The sequence below is a fragment of the Pungitius pungitius genome, chromosome 8 (genome assembly GCF_949316345.1).
Source record: "Pungitius pungitius chromosome 8, fPunPun2.1, whole genome shotgun sequence".
NCBI lineage: Eukaryota > Metazoa > Chordata > Actinopteri > Perciformes > Gasterosteidae > Pungitius > Pungitius pungitius.
The window spans coordinates 19,855,617-19,878,587 of NC_084907.1; the positions used below are offsets into that span (position 1 = coordinate 19,855,617).

The 22,971-nt window shown below is 46.4% G+C and overlaps 2 protein-coding genes across 8 annotated transcripts; one reads left to right on the plus strand and one right to left on the minus strand.

Moving 5' to 3' along the window:
- Positions 1-2,094, plus strand: LOC119194301 (opioid growth factor receptor-like). Its single transcript, XM_062564113.1, has 7 exons — positions 1-107; positions 236-271; positions 384-435; positions 625-703; positions 784-850; positions 919-1,067; positions 1,162-2,094. The coding sequence occupies exons 1-7, from the start codon at positions 48-50 to the stop codon at positions 1,502-1,504; spliced, it is 786 nt and encodes a 261-aa protein (XP_062420097.1). The 5' UTR covers positions 1-47; the 3' UTR covers positions 1,505-2,094.
- A 787-nt stretch (positions 2,095-2,881) lies between these two features.
- Positions 2,882-22,130, minus strand: LOC119194300 (death-inducer obliterator 1-like). Of its 7 annotated transcripts, none has more exons than XM_037448531.2 (17): positions 22,010-22,130; positions 20,518-20,612; positions 19,555-19,642; positions 18,177-19,278; positions 17,134-17,515; positions 15,711-16,064; positions 13,900-14,137; positions 10,938-11,487; positions 10,659-10,818; positions 10,443-10,559; positions 10,208-10,321; positions 9,718-9,874; positions 9,145-9,625; positions 8,828-8,975; positions 8,616-8,705; positions 8,334-8,526; positions 2,882-7,318 (listed from the first exon to the last, which is right to left on the minus strand). In XM_037448531.2, exons 3-17 carry the CDS (start codon positions 19,634-19,636, stop codon positions 3,183-3,185), a joined length of 8,304 nt encoding a protein of 2,767 aa, XP_037304428.2. In that variant the 5' UTR covers positions 19,637-19,642; positions 20,518-20,612; positions 22,010-22,130; the 3' UTR covers positions 2,882-3,182. The 7 variants fall into 7 exon arrangements, with proteins under 7 accessions (XP_037304428.2, XP_037304422.2, XP_037304424.2 ...); XM_037448525.2 differs by having other exon boundaries at positions 10,160-10,321; XM_037448527.2 differs by having other exon boundaries at positions 10,160-10,321; positions 19,555-19,645.
- Between the last annotated feature and the right edge of the window lie 841 nt (positions 22,131-22,971).

Here is a 22,971-nt window from a genome sequence, read left to right on the forward strand (position 1 = left end):
TTCTTCCTATAACCTCCTATGGCAATTTCTTCTGTCTGTGGCAGTTTATGTTCATCAGGTTTGAAAGCGCTGCCAGAGACATGCAGAACTACAGGCATGGCTACCCTGTAGGTTAAGCACACACACACACACACACACACACACACACACACACACACACACATACATATGTATGTTTACACCTGTGTGTTAAGTGTTAACCGAGCGCAAACGTTGCTTTTATGTTTCCCCGCAGTTTCAGATCAGGCATCAGAGCAGGAGGCAACTATCTGTGAGTACACAAATGATGATTGGATATGACTCATTGCATGACTCTTTTTGACATTCTTTTAAAAAAAAATAAAAAAAATAAACCATAAGTGCAACTCTTTTCTGTTGAGTAGGACAAGCCCAATCTGCAATTCTACCTTGGAATGAGGCACTCGGTTCCTGATGGTAGGCCTACACAACTTAAACAAGCTCTACATTTGTCACGGGACATGTCTGTGAGCATCTCCAGTTGTTACATTTGAATAACGTTTAGAGCCCAGAAGTAAAACAGTCTTTGGTATTTCAATTTAAATCCTATGCGACCACCTATTAGAAACAAGGGGTTACCTTCTGGTATTTTGCATTTGTCATCAGACGTTTCCATCGACGGTTTCCACCAGGATTGGTACAGAGATTATGACAAACTGGAATCTGTCCACTCCTACATTCAGTGGTAAGTTACTCTATTGCCACAGGTGTGATTTAAAATGTCCAGTATTTGTTTATACAATGTGTTCGTCTGTCTCCTCGAAGGCTTTTCCCACTGCAGGAACCAGGGATGAACCGCGATGCCAGTATTATGACAACAGAAGAAATCAAGGTAAACTGCTCAAATTTCTAATCTCTGAAGAAATCCATAATCTGACAGAGATTCTACTTTTCCTTCAGGAGTTTCTTCAAAGCAACATCGCAAAGGACAATCTGTTGAAGTCTTACAAGCTCATGTTGGACTTCTATGGCATCGAGTTGAGTGATGAGACAACGGGAGAAGTCAGAAGAGCGTGTAACTGGAGAGACAGGTTCAACAACCTAAACAGGTGACCTCCGCTTTTTAACCCGACAAGTCGTTCACCGGGAGCACCAAAAGCATCCAAGTATCGTCTTTTCTGATGCTGCTCTTGTCGTTGACAGACGAACTCATAACAACCTGCGCATCACCCGCATCCTGAAGTGCCTGGGAACCCTGGGGTACCAGCACTATCAAGCCCCCCTGGTCTACTTCTTCCTGAAGGAGACCCTCGTCCACCGAGAACTGCCCCAAGTCAGAGACAGCGTCCTCCACTACTTTGTGTTCGCTGTGCTCGACAAGGGAGAACGCAGGAGCCTCGTCAAGTTTGCCTATTTGAACTATGACCCCAGGGAGGAGTTTGTGTGGTGCCCCAGGAAGGTTCAGATGAAGTGGTCGCGGGGAACGAGCGGCAGGAGAGAGCTTCCGCACCACCGCGAGGACGGAAGCCAGGGAGAGGAAGATTGAGCTTACCTTCTGCAAATGCCAATGTGGACTCTTCTATCCAGTGCGTGCGGCATGCTAGTCGTCATAAGTACAGGAAGAGGAAAGGATAGGATCAGACTGCTTCACAAATACATACTAAAATGTTCTTTTTTTTTTTATCCCGCATGTAGTCTGGTTTTGGGACACACCCTGTGCAGATAATATATCCAGCCCTGAAGAGAATTTCAGCAAATTAAAAGCTGCAAAGAAAACGGAGTAGACGGGGGCTGTGAAGATTAATATCGGGTGATGTAGTGAGATATGCAAATGTTGGCTGATTTTTCCTTTTCCATGCAGCGGTGAATTGTGCAATTATGTATGCAAATTATTTTGTTCACTTTAATTCTCACAATTTGGTGTGTGGACTTCGTGTTTTGTTCGGTTATATTCTTACTTGACTTTCACAATAATCTGCCCTTTAAAAATGTCAATTTTATTAAAAAGGCCTATCCTACAAATAAGTTGGGACAAATGGAGTTTGAAGAATCGCTCACCGTTTGATGATGGTCAATAAACCTGAAAAAAAAGTACTAATTTGATTGTCTGACGAATTTCTACTTTAAATTTCATAATTATAATGCAACAAATTATAGCTTTCTCTACCTTGTTTGGCAGAATTTGGTCTACAAATATCAATAAATGTATAAGCCTTCTGAGGTTTTAATAAGACTGCTTGTATGATGACTGCGCTTTGATAAAAGTGGGTATAAAATTTGTAGGTCATGTGACCAGGAGGTCAAAAAGCAGCTGATCGTATTGGAGGTACTACCGCAACCTAATACACTAATTGGCATCAGTCCAACAGGCCGTCATGTGACGCATTTACAACCAAGAAAAGCGCTGAGCTGCAGTTTAGTTTACAACTGTGCAGTAAACATTAAATTGGGACCTACTACCTTGTAATTGCATCGTGAACTTTGACCCTCTCGCTCACTGGGTCAGAACCGCGAGAAGAGCCGGATGGATGTGAAACAAGAACTAGTGAACCCAATCACAACATGAAAGCTAAGCATTTTCACATTTTACTTTTGAATAGCAATTTACCATTTAAAAAACAATGACAGTGGAAATACCCATTTAATCAACCGGGTTTAATTGGTCGAGCTCAAACAAAATCAGGACATTTCATTTAACAACCATAGATGGGATCATGTGTTCTGTAGGTAAGTGGAACCTTCCAGTTTTGCTGGACGTAATAACACACAGTTAACAGTGTTTGCTTAACAGTCACATTATCCCCCCTCAGATATATGGCTTTTATTTTCTCTACTTAGAAAAGTATGATTAAAAACAGTATATACACAAATACATTCATATTTACATATTGCAAATGGTGTGTTACTCAGTTACATTATTTAAAAAAAAAAACTGCTTGGACAGGAGAAATGTACATGTAATAGGATTCAGTAGCCTACTTAATACAGCTTGAAGACAAGCAACTTAGATGGCCCAAGGATATTTATCCTTCTGCAAATGTGATAAAACAAAGTTAGAAACCTTTAAGTGACAAAAAAAAAATACAAACATTGTCATTGTTTTTTTTTTTTCTTTCTCTTCCTACTACGAACACAAGTGTGGAAATTTAACCAAATACTGCTCATCTACATTTACAGTGATACAACTGGTGATGGATTGACGTGTAGTGTCTTCGAAGCAGAGACTAGGACGTGTTCTTGTCAGCTTCAGCCGTTTTCTCTCCCTTCCTGGTTGCATCATTTTTACTGTCTTTCTTCTCCTCCCTCTTGTCTCTGCTTCGGCTCCTGTCGCGACGATCTCGGTCCTTGTCTCTGTCTTTCTCCCTCTCCTTGTCTCTGCCCCGCTCTTTCCCACGGTCTCTGTCCCGCTCCCGCTCTCTGCTGCGGGACCTGTCCCGTCTCCTGTCGCGCTCTCTGTCGCGCTCCCGGTCCCGGTTCCTCGCCCTGTCGCGGTCGGGATCCCTTCGGTCAGAATCCCTGACTCTGTCTCTTTCCCGCTCTCTGTGCCGCTCTCTCCTTTTGTCTGTGTCTTGATCTCTGTGACGCTCCCCCTCCGTCTCCCTGCGCCTCTCTCCCTCCCTCGCTCTGCTGCGGTCTCTTTCTTGGCCCCGCACTGGATCGCGGTCTCTCTCCCGGTTACGCTCTGAATCCTGATTACTTTCTTGAGGACGCTCTGAATCCAAGTCTCTTTCTCGAGGACGTTCCAAAGCCGGGTCTCTTTCGCGAGGACGCTCCGGATTCGGGTCTCTTTCGCGAGGACGCTCCGAAGCTGGATCTCTTTCTCGAGGACGCTCTGGATTCTGGTCTCTTTCTCGAGGACGCTCCGGATTCTGGTCTCTTTCTCGAGGACGCTCCGGATTCTGGTCTCTTTCTCGAGGACGCTCCGGATTCTGATCTCTTTCGCGAGGACGCTCCGAAGCCGGATCTCTTTCGCGAGGACGCTCCGAAGCCGGATCTCTTTCTCGAGGACGCTCCGGATTCTGGTCTCTTTCTCGAGGACGCTCCGGATTCTGATCTCTTTCGCGAGGACGCTCCGAAGCCGGATCTCTTTCGCGAGGACGCTCCGAAGCCGGATCTCTTTCTCGAGGACGCTCCGGATTCTGGTCTCTTTCTCGAGGACGCTCCGGGTTCTGATCTCTTTCGCGAGGACGCTCCGAAGCCGGATCTCTTTCTCGAGGATCTCTTTCTCGGTTTCTCTCCGGATCGCGGTCCCTTTCTCTGGTCCGTTCCAGATCCCGGTCTCTGTCTCGGCTACGCTCCGGATCACGGTCCCTTTCTCGGATTCGCTCTGGATCGCGGTCCCTTTCTCTGACTCTATCCCACTCTCGCTCTCTGCTCCACCGCTTGCCCTGTGCCCTGTCCCACGGGGGCCGCTCTCGTTCCCTGCGGCAGTCGTCGGGAAGCTCCCTTTGTCTCTCTTCTGAGGGTTGTGTGGGACCAGGAGCAGGTTCTCTGTGCCCTCCGTCAAAGCGACTAAAGCGGTCTCCGATGCGTGGGTCCAATTCCTCTCGGTTGGCGCTGCTCCTTCTCCTCATTTCAGGAGAGTGGCGGCGCCAGGGCTCGTTGCGGTGCGCATCAGGACTATGGGCCCCCATGCGACTTGGGGTACCTATGGGAGCCTCTGGAGGAGTTGGCAATAGGGGCCCAGTGTGGCGAACAGGTCTGGCCTCATCAGAGTGCCTGTCTAAGCGATACCGCTCTGATCCTCCGAAGCGCTGAGTGGGGTGGGGTCTATTCTCCTGAGGGAGGGGTCCTCGGTGCTCATCAAACGATCCTCGGTGTGTGGGCGGGGAGTGTGGCCTGGGGCTTTCGTACTGGTTGTGTGGATTGAAGTGCTGTCCGCTCATCTCCCCGCTGGAAGGAGGCCCTCGTCTGTCCTCGTACTGGTTAGGTGTAGGTCCTCGGTATGCTGGACCCGACGGGGGACCGTGATTGTCTTTAAACATATGGAGGGGGTTTGGATTCTGGTCCACACTTTGCTTGTAAGAATTAGAAATGTCTCTGTTGTAGTGTTCTGCAGGGCCTCGAGGTTGGTCTACAATCGGGGGTGGAGCCCCGCGGTCACCGTACTGAGATGGCGGGGGACCCCTGGGCCCTGCGAAGTGGGAAGGAGGAGGCAGCCTGTTTTCAAAGGGGCCGGGAGGTGGCCCAGTGAAAGGTGGGGGAGGACCTCTGTTTGCGGGGAAACTAAATGGCGGTGGAGGACCAGCGAATCTTGGTGGAGGTAAACTGTTCGGTCCTTCAAAAGAAGGAGGTGGGGGGAGGCCTGGAGGGAGGCCCTGGGGGAGGCCTTGCTGTCCTATGTGCTGTTGGGGAATGGGGGGATTGAACATCTGAGGAGCAGGGCCTCTCTGGGCCATCTGAGGGAAGGGTGGTGGTCCTCTGAGTGGCATGATATTCTGAGGTGGCAGTCGAGGAGGCGGATGCTGCTGCTGCTGCTGCAGTGGAGGTTGGGAGCCTGGCCACTGGTTCCGATAGGGGGGGTATGCAGCTGGCGGCGGACCATATTGCTGGCTGTTATCAACCTGCATGGGGAGAGGGCCGCGTACGGGGGGAGGAACATGCATGGGTGGAGGGGGTCCCTGCATCGGCTGGCCTGACATTGGGGGAAGACCTTGCATGGGAGGAGGCATGGACATCGGAGGAGGCCGTATCATCAGGCTCTGCCCCTGCATCGGATGGGGCGGGGGGAAGTTGGACGGTGGGGGGATGTCAGCTGGAGGTCTATACTCGCTGTCATAACCTGACATCTGACGGGGCAAGTGATACGGCTCGAGCGACTTGGGAGAGTCAGCCATTGTTGTGCTCTGAGTGAGTACTGGGATCGTGGAGGTGTTCGCGGGCTCATCATAATAACTATGGCTTGATGCGTCTTGGCTGTTCTCTTCATAATCGGATTCCTCACTAGCTTTTAAAATACTGGCGGCGTTGGGCCAAATACTATACTTGTCCAGCTCAGTTTCCGCCTTGATTGGCTCAGGTTCCTCCAGTTTCACTTCGTCCTCGATCATGTAGTTTACCTCCATGTCAGGTTCCACCTCCTCTCCTAACAACGGAATGGCTACCTCCTTCTCGTCTGACTGCAAGAAGGGCAACGTCTCACTTTTCACTTCATCGCGAGGCGGCGCCGTATCCGGGCCTTCTGAGGAGTCTGCGAGTTCAGGTACGTCTGACGGCTGAGGTTCTTGAACTACAGCTTTAGGGAAAGGACCAGAAGCCTCCATCAAAGCAGATGTTTCCTCTTGATCTTCAGGTTCATCAGAGGGCTTCCGGCCTGACGCGGCCTGGCGAGGATCCCTGCTTTGTCGGGGATCCCTGTTTTGGTTGATCATGGGAGGAACCGATGAAGACTTCACTAGTTCGTCAACCTTTTTGCCAAGCTGCAGGAGCTGAGTATTTGCCAAAAGCGATTTGGTAGGTTGACTAAAGAGTGTGTCTGAAAGTGACACTGAGGCCAAACTGGCTTTCCCCATAGAAGACGTGGGCTGTTCTCCCTGCTTCTGGAACACTTGCTCCCCGATCTTTTTAAGGTTCTCCAAGATTTTTTGTGGATCAGCCATAGACTCAGTGGCAACCTGAACTTGAGCTGGTACTACCGGTTTGACATCTTCAAAAATGGAGTCATCTTCTGGGTCATACGCCACATCATCACATTCATTTTTAGCCTCATCAAATTGCTTAGTGAGGTCAGGTTTGCTTGGGACCTCAGCAGGCTTCTTTGGCGCACTGTAGCCCCGACCTGGGTCATACTCCTCTTCTGGATCGTACGGTCTGTCATCTTCATCTACCTCGACTTGTTTCCCTTTAGAACTCTGTGCAAACTGCTGCACAATAGGGTCTAGCATTGCAGTGCTCTGCATAGTGAGTTCCCCACCCTGATCAGACGGGGAGTTGGACGCCTCGGAGTCATGATTCTTCTTCCCAAAAAGGGTTTTGAGGATGGTCTGAAGAGGAGTAGCAGTTGCAATAGAGCTGGATGAAGATGGTGAGTCCCTGCCAGTAGTAGTGGATGTGCTTGTAGCTCTGAGAGAGGATGAAAAGGGAAGGACCGAGGAGGTGGCCACACTGCTGCTTGAGGTCTCAGAGGAGCTGGGTGGAGGTGACCCCGGAGGAGTAGTGCTGAAGGGGATCTTAAGACTCTGCCGTGAGCTTCTTTCTGTTCTGACAGAAGGAGATAGCTTTGGAAGGCCAGTGTCCTCTGCATCTTTGGTTTGAGTCTTTGAGCGTTTCTCCTCCATTTCCAACGGTGCACCGGCGCGCTTTCGGTCCTTCTGGCAGATCAGGAGCCCCAAGAGGAGGTTTGGACGAGCTGGTTCAAGCCCTGTAGAATGGACAAGTCAAACAACAATCTTAGAAAAACATTTCAACGTGAGCTAACATAGGAAAAGACAAGATAGACGTTCTTTCTGTTAAACTACTAAAACAGAATGGAGTGATTAAGTACTTCTGACTTCAGGTGAAATGAGAGCCTCTAAATATGTCCCCCAATAAATAAAAAAAATTAGTTGTCAGATATAAAGCCAAAGTTTTCTCAAACATAGCATTTGATACAACAAATGGTAGTGGTAGAAATGTACAGCAGTGCTGTTTAGTTAGTAGCCATTAAAAGTGTTGGCCAATTTAAAAAAGTGAAAAACATGGTGATTTTAAGTCAATAACTGTCAGCGGCAAAGAAATATTGATCATTAGTCTTGTGTTTGTAATTTTAATGCTTTTTTGATGTGCAGCCAGATATAACTGAATAAATAAAATCAGTCTTAATCATTCACTGACCAGTAACTGCATCTGGAAATAGCCAAGATATGACATTTAAACTAATTTATTTCTAGTCTAGTCACATTTAGTGTACATTTAGTCCTCCTGAAATTTGATATAGGTCACAGTAACAGGAAGCATTTATCTTTCTAAAGCTAATAAATTAATAAAGGGGAAAAGAAAAACTCATATATTCATATAATATTCTCTTACAGTTAAAGTTTACATTTCGCGCTTATTCTTCGTTTAGGAGAACATCTTAAGTGGATTGTACCAGGCTGAGACTGGACTCAGATGGCACCAACCTGCGATGCAAACTTCCTTTATTAGCAATGTGTGATACAGAGTCCGTTGCACAGGAGCGAGCTGTTGTGTGCACAGCAGTGTGTAGCTCAACATGGAATGTGAGTGCCCCCTACAGTACAAACCCATGAATGAACAAGCTCTCACTTCAACCCGAGTCCTACATTACACAAATGATACTCACCACCACAGTAACTAAGGCAAAATTTAACAGCACAATAAACAAGATGACACAAGTGCCACCAAAAGGACTTTGGTATTTCCTCGTAAACGCTTACCTGGCCCATCAAACGGGAGGAGTTTAGATGGTAATGGGTCCTTTGAGCTCAGTGGGATGAGGTAGAGGTCTTTGATACGACGGTTGTTTTTAGCCACACCAAATTTTTTCCTGCTGCTAAAGTAAGAGAACAGTGAGACGTACGCCACCTCCTCCTCCTCTGTGGCTGGGTGGAAACGGATCAGACACAGTTCCTGCAAACGCACAAAAAACGGCATGTGAGTGATGCAGAGGCCTAGGAAGAACGCCTTTTTTACACACTTTGATTCCTCCCCCAACAAACCTTGGACAGCGAGGTTTTGAGTTTCCCAACGTAATCCCACACGGTGCTCGGAGATATCCGTCCTCCAACATGGACCACGTCTGGCAAATCCTGCACAACGTTGACAACACAGAGTTACACTCTCTTGCTTATATGTACCAGACCATAAACTATTTGGAATTCACATCGGAAGGTGAAGGGCGCGCCTGATCACAATGGGCTAAATCGCTGACCTCTTTCAAGTGCTCAAAGGATCCTGACACCAGATAAGCCTTGGTCACAAACTTGGCCACAGATTGCATGTCGATCAATCCTCTCCAGATCTTCTCTTGACCGTGGAGGAAGATCGCCGTCTCGCCATCAGGAGGAGGCGCAGATGTACTGTTAAAAAAAACAATAAATAAAATCTTCCTTTTAGAGAAAACCCCAAATCCAGGTCGAGGGTGAGTATCCCCCCCCCCCTTAGTGCATACGGGGCTTATCAGAATAGATATATACATACTGACACAATGTCAATGTTAATACATAAAAGCGGGAGGAGATTGAGCACCTTGCTTTTGCCGTTTTGGAGGCGGCGACTAAAGGCGGCGGAGCCGGGGGCATCGGCAGCAGTGCCTTGGGCGCAACGTCCCCCGGGCCCCCGACGGGAGCTGCGGGCGGCTCTGCCGAGGGGTTGACGGGCTTCTCCGCGGCAGGGTGGGCGACGCCCGCAGCGGCGCCGTGCCTGGCCATGCGCGGGTCTCTGCGGCTGATGCTGACGGAGGACACGGTCGGGGCGATGGGTGCGGAGACCTGGTTCTGAGGGGCCAGCATGCTGAAGTCCAGCTGCTGCAGCGATTCTGGGACGGCAGGCTCCACGCTGGGGGCCGGGTAGGACGGAGGGTCCTGGTGCGGGTAAGCCGGGGGGGCGTGGCCGCCAGGAGACGCATCCCCAGGCCTCGACGGATGCTGCTCTTGTCGGGCGGGTCGACCGTCGGGCTTCTTTGCCAGCTTAGCTTTCTTAGCTGAAGGCTCATCTTCCGACCTCTGACCTGGAGGGCGAGATTCGAAGGAGTTATCCGTTGCGCCTGTATCACAAACCCGACTCGGTACACGGCTCCCTGGTCTCGCGTGTCATATTCACCTGTGCATATTTTACAGTTGAGATCAAACAGGTGAGTCCTGTGCTGAGAAGTGGTGTCTTTGAGCATGGTACCGAAAATGTCGAGCATGCCGCTGTTCCCCTCCGCAACGGAGGGCTGAGCCGAGGCCGAGGGAGCGGCACCACACTCATCCGGGTCCTGCGGACACGGGAACAGAGGACCTCCGTCAACAGGGGAACAGAGGACGCACATTCCCACAACACACAGAATTCTGCATCGCTAACGTGTCGCTGCGAGCGGGTGTGAAGCCCAACAGTGACGAAGAAAGACAAAGCTTCGGAAAAGAGAGGAAATGGACAGGGTAGCCGGCGCGACGTGTGACCCGCCGCATCTCGGCTACCACGGTCTACGTTGTCAATAAACACCGCGTGGAGGGAGAGGGACAGTGTGAAAGCTAGAAAAAGACAGCATGCCACCACTTACTGCAGCAGAAGCCATGCGAGAAGCAGAAGTGGCGGCTGAGTTACATACATCTGTATCGGACGTGGGTGGAGCGTCCTCCATGTCCATGCTATGTGGGCCCGCATCATGCCTGTTGCCCAGTTTGGAGTGGCCCGAACGGGCCCTTGCACCGGGTGACTGGCCCTGTGGGGGGGGGGGAAAGACAACCGTATACACTGAAGCAACTGGGTACATCCCGGAGGACAGCAGGCTCTCTGAACCCGAAAGGGGAGCCGTGTCAGCAAAAAGGCGAAACGGCATTTACCTCCCCAGCGTCGGGCTTCTTCCACTCGGATATCTCTTTGGAAAGCAACTCTTCCGCACTCAGTCTCACCAGTCTGAAGGGGCTCACCTCCCCGCCCACCACCCTGTAGAACAAGCCCTGGGGGCAAACGCAAAAGACGAGTCAGACCGAACCCTTCACACACACAGAACTCGGAGGTCACACGGTCCAAGTGCTTTAGCGTTCTCGTGGACTCACCTTGTTCTTCGGGTCTTTCAGGTTGAACATGAGGGAGCGGTACTTGTTCTTGTACCTGCTGTCGGTGTTAAGACAGAGGTTGAACATCTCCTTCTCGATGGAGAACGACAGCTTCGCCACCTCGGCCTCCGTCTTTTTCAGGTCGTCGCTGTCGCTCACCCTGGAGGAAAGGAACCCAAACAACAAAGAACATTAGGTTTGACTCTTTAAAAAAGGGGGCCAAGGAACCAGACCACCGTGACAGTGTGGCTTTGGGCAGGGGGGGGGGGCGCCTCTCACCTCTTGTAGATGATGTCCGTCAGGGAGCGGCGGATGTTCGTTCTCATCTGGTTGTTGGGGGGCTGCTGCGCGGGGGACGCGGCGGGCGCCGACGCGGCCGAATGCGGGAGCCTGGAGGAGTGGCCGGAGGGAGCGCCGGGGCCCGGAGATGTCGGGACCCGGGGGGAGGCGGTGGACTTGCTCGGGGGGGGGGCCTCCTTCTGCTGCGCAGCCTTCTTGGGAATGGTGAAGTTGGACTTGGTGACTCTCAGGGCTCCCGTGACGTGGATGGGACCGGGGGGGAAGCGGGACGGAGCGCGGGACGGCGCCTGGCCTTGTTTCTTGGACTTTGCTGCAGTTTTGCTGGAGGGAGCCGCTGGTTTCTTGGACACCTTGGAGCCGCTGGCCTGAGGGGAAGGCTTCTTGCCCTTCGGGGTAACCTTGGCTGCTTTTGCAGTCGGGGACTTCTTGTTCCCTTTGACTGGCGTGGGGGACGCAGGTGGAGGGTCGTCAGGGGCCGGATCCTTCTCTTTCTGTTCCTTCTCGCTCTGCTTGTCTTCTTTGGGGGGGGCTGGAAACCAAGAAAACAGATCAAACCTTTAAAAAATATATATGTATAAACCATAATTTATAAGACGAGCAGATGTACATGTAGAGAGCCAGTATTGTAACACAGGTATACGCCCAATATCAGAACACTCTACAGGGACTTCATTCTTAATCAAAAGAAATGAACGTTACGTAAGTGTACACCACCACAATAAAACTTCTGAAATAAACACAAAGTTGTCAAGTGGGCAGTTAAAAGGCCCGTTTATTTGAAGCAGTGGATGGCAGATACATTGTGCGCTTCATGTAGGTCCATTTGAGAAAATATACATTTTCCTCGATAATTATTAAAATGGCATTATTCCGTATTCCTCAGTTAACTCTACAACTCCGTTCACATAGCTCAGAAAAGGCAATGTGGAACTGATGAGTCTTTTGCAAGCTGATATTAAATTTAAAAAAATGGACCAGCTATATATTTCTCATTCCTCCTGCAAATGGAAGATTAAGCATTCATTATTATCAGAATTTTAACTACTAACCCAATGCTAACCATTGCTGATGGGAGAAAGTCTGACCCAAACATGATCTGAATCTTAATGCTTCTTTCATTTTAGTAAAACAAGCAGGACCAAAGGAATTTCTTCAAACTATATTAGTGTGACAATACACAAATCTTTCTACCAGTCACCCGCAGATAAGTTCAACAACTTTTATGTCCAAGTTCCATGTTAAAGCTGCCTTAGAACAAGCATTATCCCCAAAAACTATTCACCCAATCAAATGCATAAAACAATGTTGTGCAGAGCAGGCGTAGTGTGACTCGGTATCCCAAGTCAAACCATCTTCTGAAGAGTCACAACTGACAGAACAGATCAATGAGCCATAATTTCCTCCTGTTGATCACATAATCAGTGGACATACTGACCACCTGACACAAGAAGCTTTAACTACTGACTAGCCCTGGACACCGAATCAATTAAGATCCATCAGAGGTCTTCAACGGCCCTTTATCAAAAAGGAGCGGTGAAACAAACGTTCCCCTCAATATATATCAGATCTCATCGGGTGCAAGATGTGTGTTGAAAAACTGCAGCGTGGGTCCCCCTCTTCCGAATCTGTGGTCTCAGGCCAGATCTCCGGCTTCAAGCTTCGGCCCTTCTGGACGCCCCTGCAGTATCTCCAGCCCGTCCGGTTCCTGTGTCAGAGCTTCGCTTCTCTTCCTCGGCGTTCTGGGGTCTTCCGGGCGTCAAGTCTCCGACATGTGTGCAGATTTATCAGTTGCGTGTTTGTAGAGCTGAACGGGCTAAGATATCCTACAGCAAGTCCACATTGCTCACATAATCAATCGAGGCATCCTAAGATCTGTTATATCACCTTTTATTTCAAAAGCCAGTTTCCCACGAGTAGTTCTGCATCATATTCAATATGAATCAGTCAGCCTCATACTCACAAAAATCAAGGGGTGGGGGAACACAAAGTTGTGCTCAAGAGCAGCTCAATATGAACTGTTAACTTTATTAGCCCACAATAAAATGAGCAGATTTTGGGACACCTACCTGCTGGAGAAATGGAGAGCACCTTTTAAAGGGTCAAAAGCTGAGGTGATGAACCCAGGAAGTGGAGAGACTTGTGTGGGCAACAAATCACTCGAAAATACCCACTCACACCAGTCCACCTATCACATGTAGACATCTCATGGTAACGCACAGGAGATGTGACTTTTCAGACTACGGCCTTCCTTGTAACTACCATATGCTTTCATCTGCAACACTAAATTCTAACTGAGGAATTGAGTTTTGGGCTTTCAAAAAGTAATGCAGCTCGGGGAACTTAAAAAAGGGATTTGATGTAATGGCCTTGATATCCCTAGTTTTAGTCCACAGAATAAGACAACATCCCCAAAAAAAGAAGAGTACAGCTGGGACCTACCCTTCCGATAATACTTCAGCAACATTGTAAAAGCCTCTCTGCCTGGCAAATGCCCAAAGCTCCTGCCTTTAGTTAAAAAAAGCAGGCATTGGGTTTTCCTCCAAGCTGAGTCAACACTGGTGACATCACAGCCATAGAAGACATTGTGCAATAGTGCTGCCATGCTTAGTGTTTGATAAAAAATAATATTAACAAGGAGCTTGAGTGCAACATGTAGAGGGCCCCCTTTGCAAATGAATGTTATGGATTATTGAATACTTACCAAAAGCCACAAATACCACTTACCTTCTTTCCACAGCTGCCAATATTTCACTGAGTGACAAAACCTTTACATTATCAAGATCACAACACTTTGCAGAGCGCAGCGGTCATCTCCTGCGCGCTCGTGTTTGTCGCACGGATCACTTCTAGAATTATGTTAGCACCACATCACTGGCATTTATAATAGTAAAAATAAACAATGGTTTCAACAACAGCCCAAGACCTTCAAAGAGATACATACACTTTTTGTTTAACACTGTTGGTGATATGGGTGTAGTCTTTTCTGGTGTCACTGCAATGTAATTATGGTCGCTGGACCATGACGCAGTGGCCGGCGGGGGCGGGTGCTCCTCGGCATGCTCATCTTCGCTGTCATCGCCTGGATCCGCGCTGTGGCCTTCCTCGCTCTCCGACTCCTCCTCATCAGACTCCTCCTCCTGGGTTTTCTTCTGCGTCCTCCTCCTGCCAGCGACGCTCTTCTGGGTGGGCAGAGTTAAACACACATTCAGGCCTTTTAGAAACGGCACCCAGCGTGCAACGTTTGACAACACCATGACTCACACGGAGACATGTTTGACTTGTTGGCATTGAAAAATAGATTCTCCTAAAGAAATTCCACCAAATGCCAGGAATATGTACATGGGATAGAAAAGCCAATTAACCCATATGATAAGTATAAACCAAGTGTTTCTAGTTTAATCCAGATTACATTCATAGCATTAGTGCAAAGGCAGAATTCTACAAGGATCTGCAGGCAAATCTGGACATATGTCTAAGAAAAATGTACACAGTTCAATAAATTATTGTAGGCATCTTCATTTGAATGGTCTGTTGAGGCAAAGCCAAAAAGTTCACTTCAGACAATAGCCTTTAGAAACCTTCATTACAAAATAAGCACAACAAAGATGTCTAATTGGGTTGTCAAAGTAATGAAAGCACAGCGTTGATAACCGGGGGACTGTTAATTCATGTAGTTGTAGGTCAGTATTAGGCTAATAAAAGCGTCAGCTCACAATCTAAACTTTACAAAACACTAATAACAGCAAAAGCAAGCATACTTACTAGTAATTCTAGAGGTGGTCCTGTATTGTTGATATGTCCACACCTATAGTTAGTTATTTACCCCCCCCCCGTACTGTTACTTGAAAATTATGAATGATGCAGGGCATATGAAATACAGACTATAAATAAGAAACAATATAAATGTACCTTTTCTGTTTAATTTAATAAAAACAGGCTTATCAGCTGCCATCTGTGAATCTGGATCATGAGTTACTTTTACAAGTCATGAAATGGCATCTAGAAAAACTCATTTTCACTTCAGTGAAACTCCAAGCATTCTCAATAGTATTATATTTGAGAATATATGTAATAGCTACATTTGACCTCATTGATATAGTAAATTAAAATTGTGTTAATTCAAATCAGTCCCTTTTGTCCCTTTCCCGATCCACTGAAGTCGACCTGCTCCACTCCGAGGCACCAACACACGCTGGCTACCATTGGGATTCAATCGGTAACCTCGAGTCAGCTTCTTATTAGGAGAAGGCCTATAATTACATTAAATTTAGGTTGCTCACCAACTAAATATGCCTCTTAATCAAGGTGACAAGTTTCACTTCAAGAAAGCATTTGAGAGCAACAGTTAATCTTTCTGATGCACTTTAGACAGGCAAAGATCGACTCGTGTGACATTTTGACAGTAGCAAGGATATCAGCAGAGACATTTGAAAGTGGCATCATTTTTTTTTTAATTTTAAAATTCAGAATGACTAATAACTGGGTGTTAAAAAAAACCCTGATTCATGTTGGTTTTCTGATGTACTAATCAATAGTGAAACCAAGCAACATGACATCAAAACATCACATTTTAACTAAACACCCTCAAAAAGGTGCTTAGACTTAAGATCATTAAGTTAGATAACTTCTCCACTATGACACTGATTTCCATATATACCCCGTTTATACCTCCACTAAAAGGCACTCTCTTTCTCATGGTTACAGTCGTGAGCACGACAGACAAAAGTAAACATTCCAAGGGGTCCAAGTTACCTTTGGTGCCGCCAGGGTTTTCTGCGCCTTGGCCGTGTCCTTCTGCTTGGGCTCTTCGGTGATGGACTTCATGGCTGCAGCCGCGTGTCTCAGGATGCAGCCGTTGCCGCAGTAGACAGAGTCCGGTTGGGCATGATTCTCACAGCCGGGCCCAATACATTTGGGGAGGGACAAGTCCTCCGTCTCCTTCCCCTTTGGGGCCTCCGCTGTCGGTGTGGTCTTCACCTCCACATTGGAGGCCACTTTCTCCTCGGCGTCTGCCGCCGCTTTCTGGTCCGCTTTGCTTGCAGCCTTCTTGTCGGCGGTTGCAGCTACTTTCTGGTCTGCCTTTGGCTGGGCTGGCTGCTGTAGGGACTGCTCCAGGGCAGCACACAATAATAAAGGGCAAAGATAATGACAGTTACATACTATTTAACCTTACTGAATGTAGTTCTTCCTTTCTACTGATGACATTTGGGATGGGATTTTCAAAAATTACTTGCAGTACGTTTTGAGGAACGGAGTTCCAATAAGCTAAGTGGAGGACCGGCCGGCAAGTAGTAGCCCATGACTGGTCGATATGAAGAAAAAAAAAAAAAAAAAAGAGCCACTCGTCCGTCAGAAGGAGGAAACCGTCAAAAGCATCCAGGCATAACTCGTGGTCATTACCGTACTACATTAGTTTGGGTCATTTCCAGTGGTAGACCGCACATGCACAGAGCTACTTTTTGGGAACTTGAAACCTCAAAACCATAAAAGCAGACTCCAATCACAATAGTAGCTCATCAAAAATAAATTAAATCAAAATGACAATATAGCCTACTGACATTTTCAAATCACGGGAAGCTAAAGGTTTGCAAAATATAATTTCTGATTAAATTGTGAGACATTCTTACTTACACATCATATCCTACAGACAGCACTGTGTTGTTTGGTACTGATAAAACATGAAATCATTTGTTTATGAGAATAGTGATGTATAAATGGTCCTTTTCTTATATATTGCAAATCATATCGCAATATCAAAATAAAATCTTTCAAAACCTTAATTACTTAACCTTTCTTAATGGTTAAGTAATCTACATATTCAAATTCAGTACATGGTGAAATTAACCTCAATTTGGTGTAAATATGAATATGTTTATGGCATCAAATAGTTATCAACAGCATCATATTAACTGTAAAATGTAAATTAGACAGCACTTTGCATAACACAAGTTACATTTGTAGAAGTTGTGAAGTTATAAATATGCCTCTAGTGACACTATACATTTTAATTTCTGACTAAATTGTATCTGACTGTTTTGAAATAAGTTAGATATTGTTTTATTCTCTGGCCTCCATTAGGGATTTAGTTTGTAAACAATAAACACAAAAACAGATTCGTATAGTTTGAATCACAGCACAGTTCAAAGCCTTTAAGTTGAGATCAGTTGTAACCTACCGGCTGAAAGATCTTTATCTTCTTTTTCCCCGTCGGGTTCGTGGCTTTCTCTATCCGGCCTTTGATGCCAATGTCCTCTGCTCCCTTCTCTTCAGCTCCAGTGAAGGAAGGAGAGGCCGCCAAAGCCTGAACAGCTGAAAGATTGATGTCGGTTTTCTCGGCAGAGGTCCCGGCAGAAAACGTCGGCGCTTTGGGCTTCTCTGGATCTGTACTTGTAGAAAGGATGGACGTGGCAGGTCTCACCACCTGGTTTTTCTTGGCGGTGCAATTAGGGCAGATGTAGTCCTCGCCATTTCTCTCCATCAGGCGCCCGCGAGCCTCGGTGATGCCTACGCAGTCTCCATGGAACCACTCCTCGCAACGGTCGCAGCAGATCATGAACCTAGAGCACAGAATATTTATAGTGACACACAAAACATGTGGAGACGTGGAATCAGATAGTGGGGTAAGTTGACAACAAGGTAGAGATACAGTAGCCTAAGTATACATGGCCAATAGAGCTGATTCTGATATAATAAAATGCGGTAAAGGCCAAAACATTAAGCTCATTTCATTAGCCGTTGCATGTAAGTGAGCCCCACCGGCTGGCCCATGGCGCCGCTTTACGCTGCACCAATATGCCGTTTACAGGGGATTACGGCGTGGGGCATCACATGGCTGTTGCCCCGACTCTCTGGTTCCTCTTCGGGTAAACAGTTAGCCCCAACACCACTGTTGTCGTATCTTACAGTTAGCCGGGATAGCTGCAGGGCATGGCTTGGCCATAGCAATGTCAAGAGGAAATAGAAATGCTCCAGATGTCGTGAATAGCAACAAAAAGGACCAGTGTGTAAACTATAAGGAGGGAATGTACATTAATATGCTTCCAATTCATATAATCAACAAAAAATATGAGTTGTCGATTTTGTCAGCTTAAGAGTAAGCCCGTCATAGGAAGAACCATGTTGCATGAACCTCTATTTGCTACAAAAGATGCCACTAAATCCTTTGCACTGGTCATTTAAATAGATCACATCAACGCCAATAACAGGTAAAAACAATACCGTTTGTTGTGTTTCTGCCGACAGATGCAGTAAAGGGCGTTGGGGTCGTAACCTCCCTCGTCGGAATCGATGGATGACGATGACGATGAGGAGGATGAAGATGTTGAGGAGTCATTCTCATTATTGTCCTCTTGTGTTTGAGGCTTGTGTGTCATTCCAGCGGCTTGGGTGGCTTTAGGTTTGGTTTCTCTCTTGACAGGAGTGGGGACTTTGTTGCCGGCGGTAACAGAAGCAGCGGCAGACCCTTTAACAGGGTTTGCGCCCTTATCGGCTGCTCTCTTTTTATTGACATATGTTCTTATTGGTCCACGTTTGACCAACAAGGCTGAAGGCTTGTCCGGGTTTTCATCGTCCGTCTCACCATCCGTCTCATCTTCTGTTTCCACTTTGTCATCTTCCTCTGCATGTTCAGTCTTCTGCTCGACATCCTCCTTCCTGTCAGAGTCCTGCTCTGGCGGAAGCTGCTCTGCGTTAGTGCTCACTAAAGCTTCTGTACTGGGAGAAGTCTCATCTTTTTTCTCCTGGTGATCCATTAACTCTTCTTTCTTAGCAGCGTCTCTGCTGTCCTCGTTGTCAGAACTTCCCTCATTTTTGACAGCCGCCACACCACCAGCACCTCCTCCTCCTCCTCTGGTCCGCCTGCCCCCTCGACCTCTTCTCTGGATCTGTTTCCTTGCGCCACTTCTCGTCCTCCTCTCTGGGGACTCTACCTTGTCCTCCAGAGCCTTGGTGTCAGCGTTACCATCGAAGCTGGCCTCCGAGGCAGTCTCTGCGTCGGTCGGGGTTTGGGAAGGAGGGTCACCGCTTTCCAGGCTAGGAGGGGCACTCTTTCTCTGTGCTCTCTTTGCGGTTGAGAGGAATTCTTCCAGTTTGTCTGTGCGCTTTGGCTGCCTGCCACTGCGACGCACGGGACAGCGGCTATCAGGATCGGTTGCCGCCTCCACTGGCATCTCTCTTTTTGCAACAGTGGAGCGCCGAAAAGACCAAGTCTTCTTTACTTCGCTGTTGGCCCTGGCGGATTTATTTTCAGGCTCCTCTAAGGTCTCTTTGGCCACATTCTTGCTTTCTGTCAGAATCTGCTCCTTAAACCCTTCTTCAAACCCTGTGAACAAACAACCAAGAGGCTGTGGGCAGAACAGATGGCATGCAACAAAACTACATAGCCAAGAAAAACAAGTACTAATTGTTTTGTGATCAAACATACCAACAAATCAAGGCAAATTCAAAAATGATTGCTTGGCTACCACCCTTACGTGTCCTACATTTTCACCCAAATTTAAAATAATTTAAAACCGCTTAGATACCAATGTGTGCCCGGTAATACTACAAGGTCCCCACCCCTTTTTATTGTGAGGGAAAAGAAGCTCAGCCAAGGTACCTTGAGAGCAGGCATCCATAGGGTGCTGACTCTGCACTGGCTGAGGAGCTAGAGAGAGCTCAGGGCTCGCATTCGCCTCCATAGATCACTACTTTCAAACAGAGTGTACAGTTAAAAGAAGAGCACAAAAGACCAGCTATCAGTAATTCTTTTCATTTCATAATTTGGAAAATACTATGTGGTGCCTGGTTTTTATTAATTAGGCAGTTCTGGGATGGCTCCATTTAACAAAAGTGTAATTACATTTTTCCCTATTATATATATTCTTTCCAAATAGGAACACAATGGCGTATTGGCACCATTCAGCAGCAAGTTCAACAACTATTTCTAATGGAAGTTCTATTGAGCGCATGCAATGATGTCAACATCTACCAATTAGCTGACCACCTTGTCACAGCTGCAATGGATGGGGTGAAAGGCTGCAATAGTAACGTGGAACCAAATTGGCAAGCATCAGCGCAGATGCTGAGGCCAGCACAAAATAAATACATCCTAATGCACGCAAAATATTACATATTATTCCATGTATTTTGTCCATTTTGATTTCATAGCTTTAAGAGATGGTTAGTGTTTGTACAGTACGAAGAAGAGAAAAGAGAAAAATGCTACCTGAGCCCCCAGTCAGGTTTAACTTTTGCAATACTGTCTTTTCTATATAAATGAAAATAGGATTTTATTTTGCTGTTAACGCACCAATCCTTGAGAACAATATTGAATATGAACTAATCCACGGCTTTGTATACCATTAAATCCCTAATGGGGAAATAAGCAATGCTGAGAAGAACACAAACACTTAGACCATAAGTGGTTAGTGTCTATTTTGATTGGTTACTTAGGTAACGTTAGCTTTAATAATAGATATTGAAAATGACAATTAAATATATCGTACTTCACTGAACATTGTCCACCGTGTAACAATTCCATAATTTGAGAGCAGATAATGAAAATAGCCAACATCTTTACCTGTGGTTCAGCAGCGATGATCAGCAGAGATCTTTTTCATACAAAACAAAGGCCTCAAACCAGAAATCATCAGTCTTGGTACAAGGCAAAAGAATCTGACGAGAGGAAAACAAAAATGAATACTTGAGTTCAGCAAAGATGTGAGGTCCTTTTAAAATGAGTAGAAATTACCCAACGTGATGTTAAATTAACTGGAATATTGAGCAATTCCAAAACGGATTCATTTACGTTGTAAATATATAAGATCAAAATATAAATACACCAAACATAGGAATTGGCACATACACGTTTAACTCATTGCATAAATGACTTATTCAAAGTAACTGAAAACTACCCAATGAAACAGAAAGTGCAACAATTTGTAGAAAAATATAAATATTGCAAGAATACTAAAATAAACAGTACAAAGCATGCCCACATAACGGTTACTATATAAATGCTTTTACATGCGCTTTGCACGGTACAAAATCAAAACAAAGACTTAAGTGATTGATCAGAATTATTTTCGGCATGATTTGGTCACGACACCGTGCCACGTCAAGGGCAGGAGAACTGTTGCCACGAGAGTTGGAAGAGGCGCGAAACTATGTAAATTAGAGACACACTGGGGACGTCCACATTCATTAGTAGACTCCACAGTGCACGTTGACGCACCGATGCCATAGTTGTATTAGGCGCACGGGGCTCCGGTAATGGCTGCTCGACCCCAGAAGAGGGGGGCTGCAAGGGGCCTCGATGCGCAAACCATATCGCTACTAAAAACATTTCAATCCAGTCCGAGTCATACCGTTTTCACTTAAGTACCCTGTTACTATGCACTAAACAGATAGAGCACGTCAGACGACAACAGTCGTTACAGCAGTGTTGCGTTACCTCCTGCACACCGAAACAACCCGCGATGGCAACCTTCTGCTAAACAGCGCTCGACCGTTAGCTAATGTACCGTTGAACCATGAGCATGGTGGCCTAAATTGTGTCGCGCTATTTGGAGGTGCACACTCGGTGAATTAAAATAAACATATCAATGTATCGGCTCTTCGTTCTTGTCGGTTTTTCGGTACATTTTGCAATCAACTGTGCGTCAAAAAACGTGCACGCCCAGCAAGCTAACAAGATGAGCTAACACTATTAGCCACCATGAGCATGGGCACGCAAACGACAAAATCAACCTGTAACGTTAGCTTTAAACCGTTAAGCTAACGTTAACCCTCGGAACGTATCCACGCACAACGAAACCATACACGGGGTGTATTGGTTATGTTTTAAGTACCTTATCCAACTAAAGCGAATGCGGATAGTCAAGTGAAATGGCGTAGTTTGGCTGTAACGTTAACAAGTTATCGCTAATGCTAACGCTAATGTCAGGCGCAGATTAGCCCGAATACCTCGAGGACAACGCCTGCAACAACAAAACGGAGACAGTGCCGTAGCCTCGAAAAACCATCAGTACACTCACATTTGCCAATTTAGTAGACGGTTGCCTTCTACCCACCTACACGCAAGAAATACAGACGATTTGCCCTCGCTCTTCGGTCAGTCCTCCATTTTCCATTCCCGCTGGATCTAGCTAACTGACTGCGGCAGATGGCTGACGGCTTAGAGGATACCATCAGCCCGTCTACAGCGCCCCCACCGGCCAGGAGGGCAACTGAGCAGACACGGGCCACACCGCTTCTCCACAAGGGTTTAGCCCAGTCAATACATCTTCTACATATGGAAATTTTGAATAGCGACTTACTTAACTTTATATTATGGAAACAGCTTTGAATTCAATTGTAACTTGACTTAAGTCTGATCACTTAAATTATTTACTTATGAAGAGTCAGCGTGAAGCAGGCAATAGTGTCATAAAATGTACACATACTAAAATATTGGGATACAAATTTAGGATTGCACTGCCTGTGAACAAAACATTCTCAAGATTCAGGATTTTTAACCTGATTTGGAGTTTCAGGATTTAAGCATTGTGTTTAAAAACGATTTACCTACAAAACCTAAAATTAAGGCTAACTTAATGCAGACTACTTCATAACTACGTAAACCACAGTGTAAAAGTAGGAACAATTTGTTTAAAATGTTTGTATTTGTTATTTTCTTTGTAGTATACAGCAGGCAACATTAGAATAACAAATAAATTAACATAAAATACAAAATAAGTAATTTACAGATATTTCTGTCAACAGTCTAATCTAAATCTGGGTGGTCCATTAGCATGGGTTACACTTTTGCAGTCTAAAAACAGTTTAACTGTCGTCTTTTACACTAGATGTACGTTTTGAAACATTCAGGCATGCTTTGAAGATCTTCATGACGACAGCTCTACAGACTGCAAGGCAGAGCGTGAAAATGCAGTATACACTTTTTAATCTGCCCTATCTAGTGGTTACTAACTACCTGCTGTCAGTCTCGATTTCACATTTAAAATGACCACTGTGTACCGGGGGACAGTATGTG

Bases quoted from the DNA above. Each gene is read 5' to 3' on its own strand.
- LOC119194301 (XM_062564113.1), top strand. From the start codon at position 48: ATGTTCATCAGGTTTGAAAGCGCTGCCAGAGACATGCAGAACTACAGG. The intron at 108-235 runs GTAGGTTAAGCA...GTTTCCCCGCAG, and splicing joins ACTACAGGCATGGCTACCCT to TTTCAGATCAGGCATCAGAG. The intron at 436-624 runs GTAGGCCTACAC...ATTTGTCATCAG, and splicing joins GAGGCACTCGGTTCCTGATG to ACGTTTCCATCGACGGTTTC.
- LOC119194300 (XM_037448525.2), bottom strand. From the start codon at position 19,636: ATGGAGGCGAATGCGAGCCCTGAGCTCTCTCTAGCTCCTCAGCCAGTG. The intron at 17,516-18,176 runs GTATTGTTTTTA...TCTGTGCTCTAG, and splicing joins CGGCAGAAACACAACAAACG to GTTCATGATCTGCTGCGACC. The intron at 11,488-13,899 runs GTATGTATCTCT...CTTGGTTTCCAG, and splicing joins AACAGTGTTAAACAAAAAGT to CCCCCCCCAAAGAAGACAAG.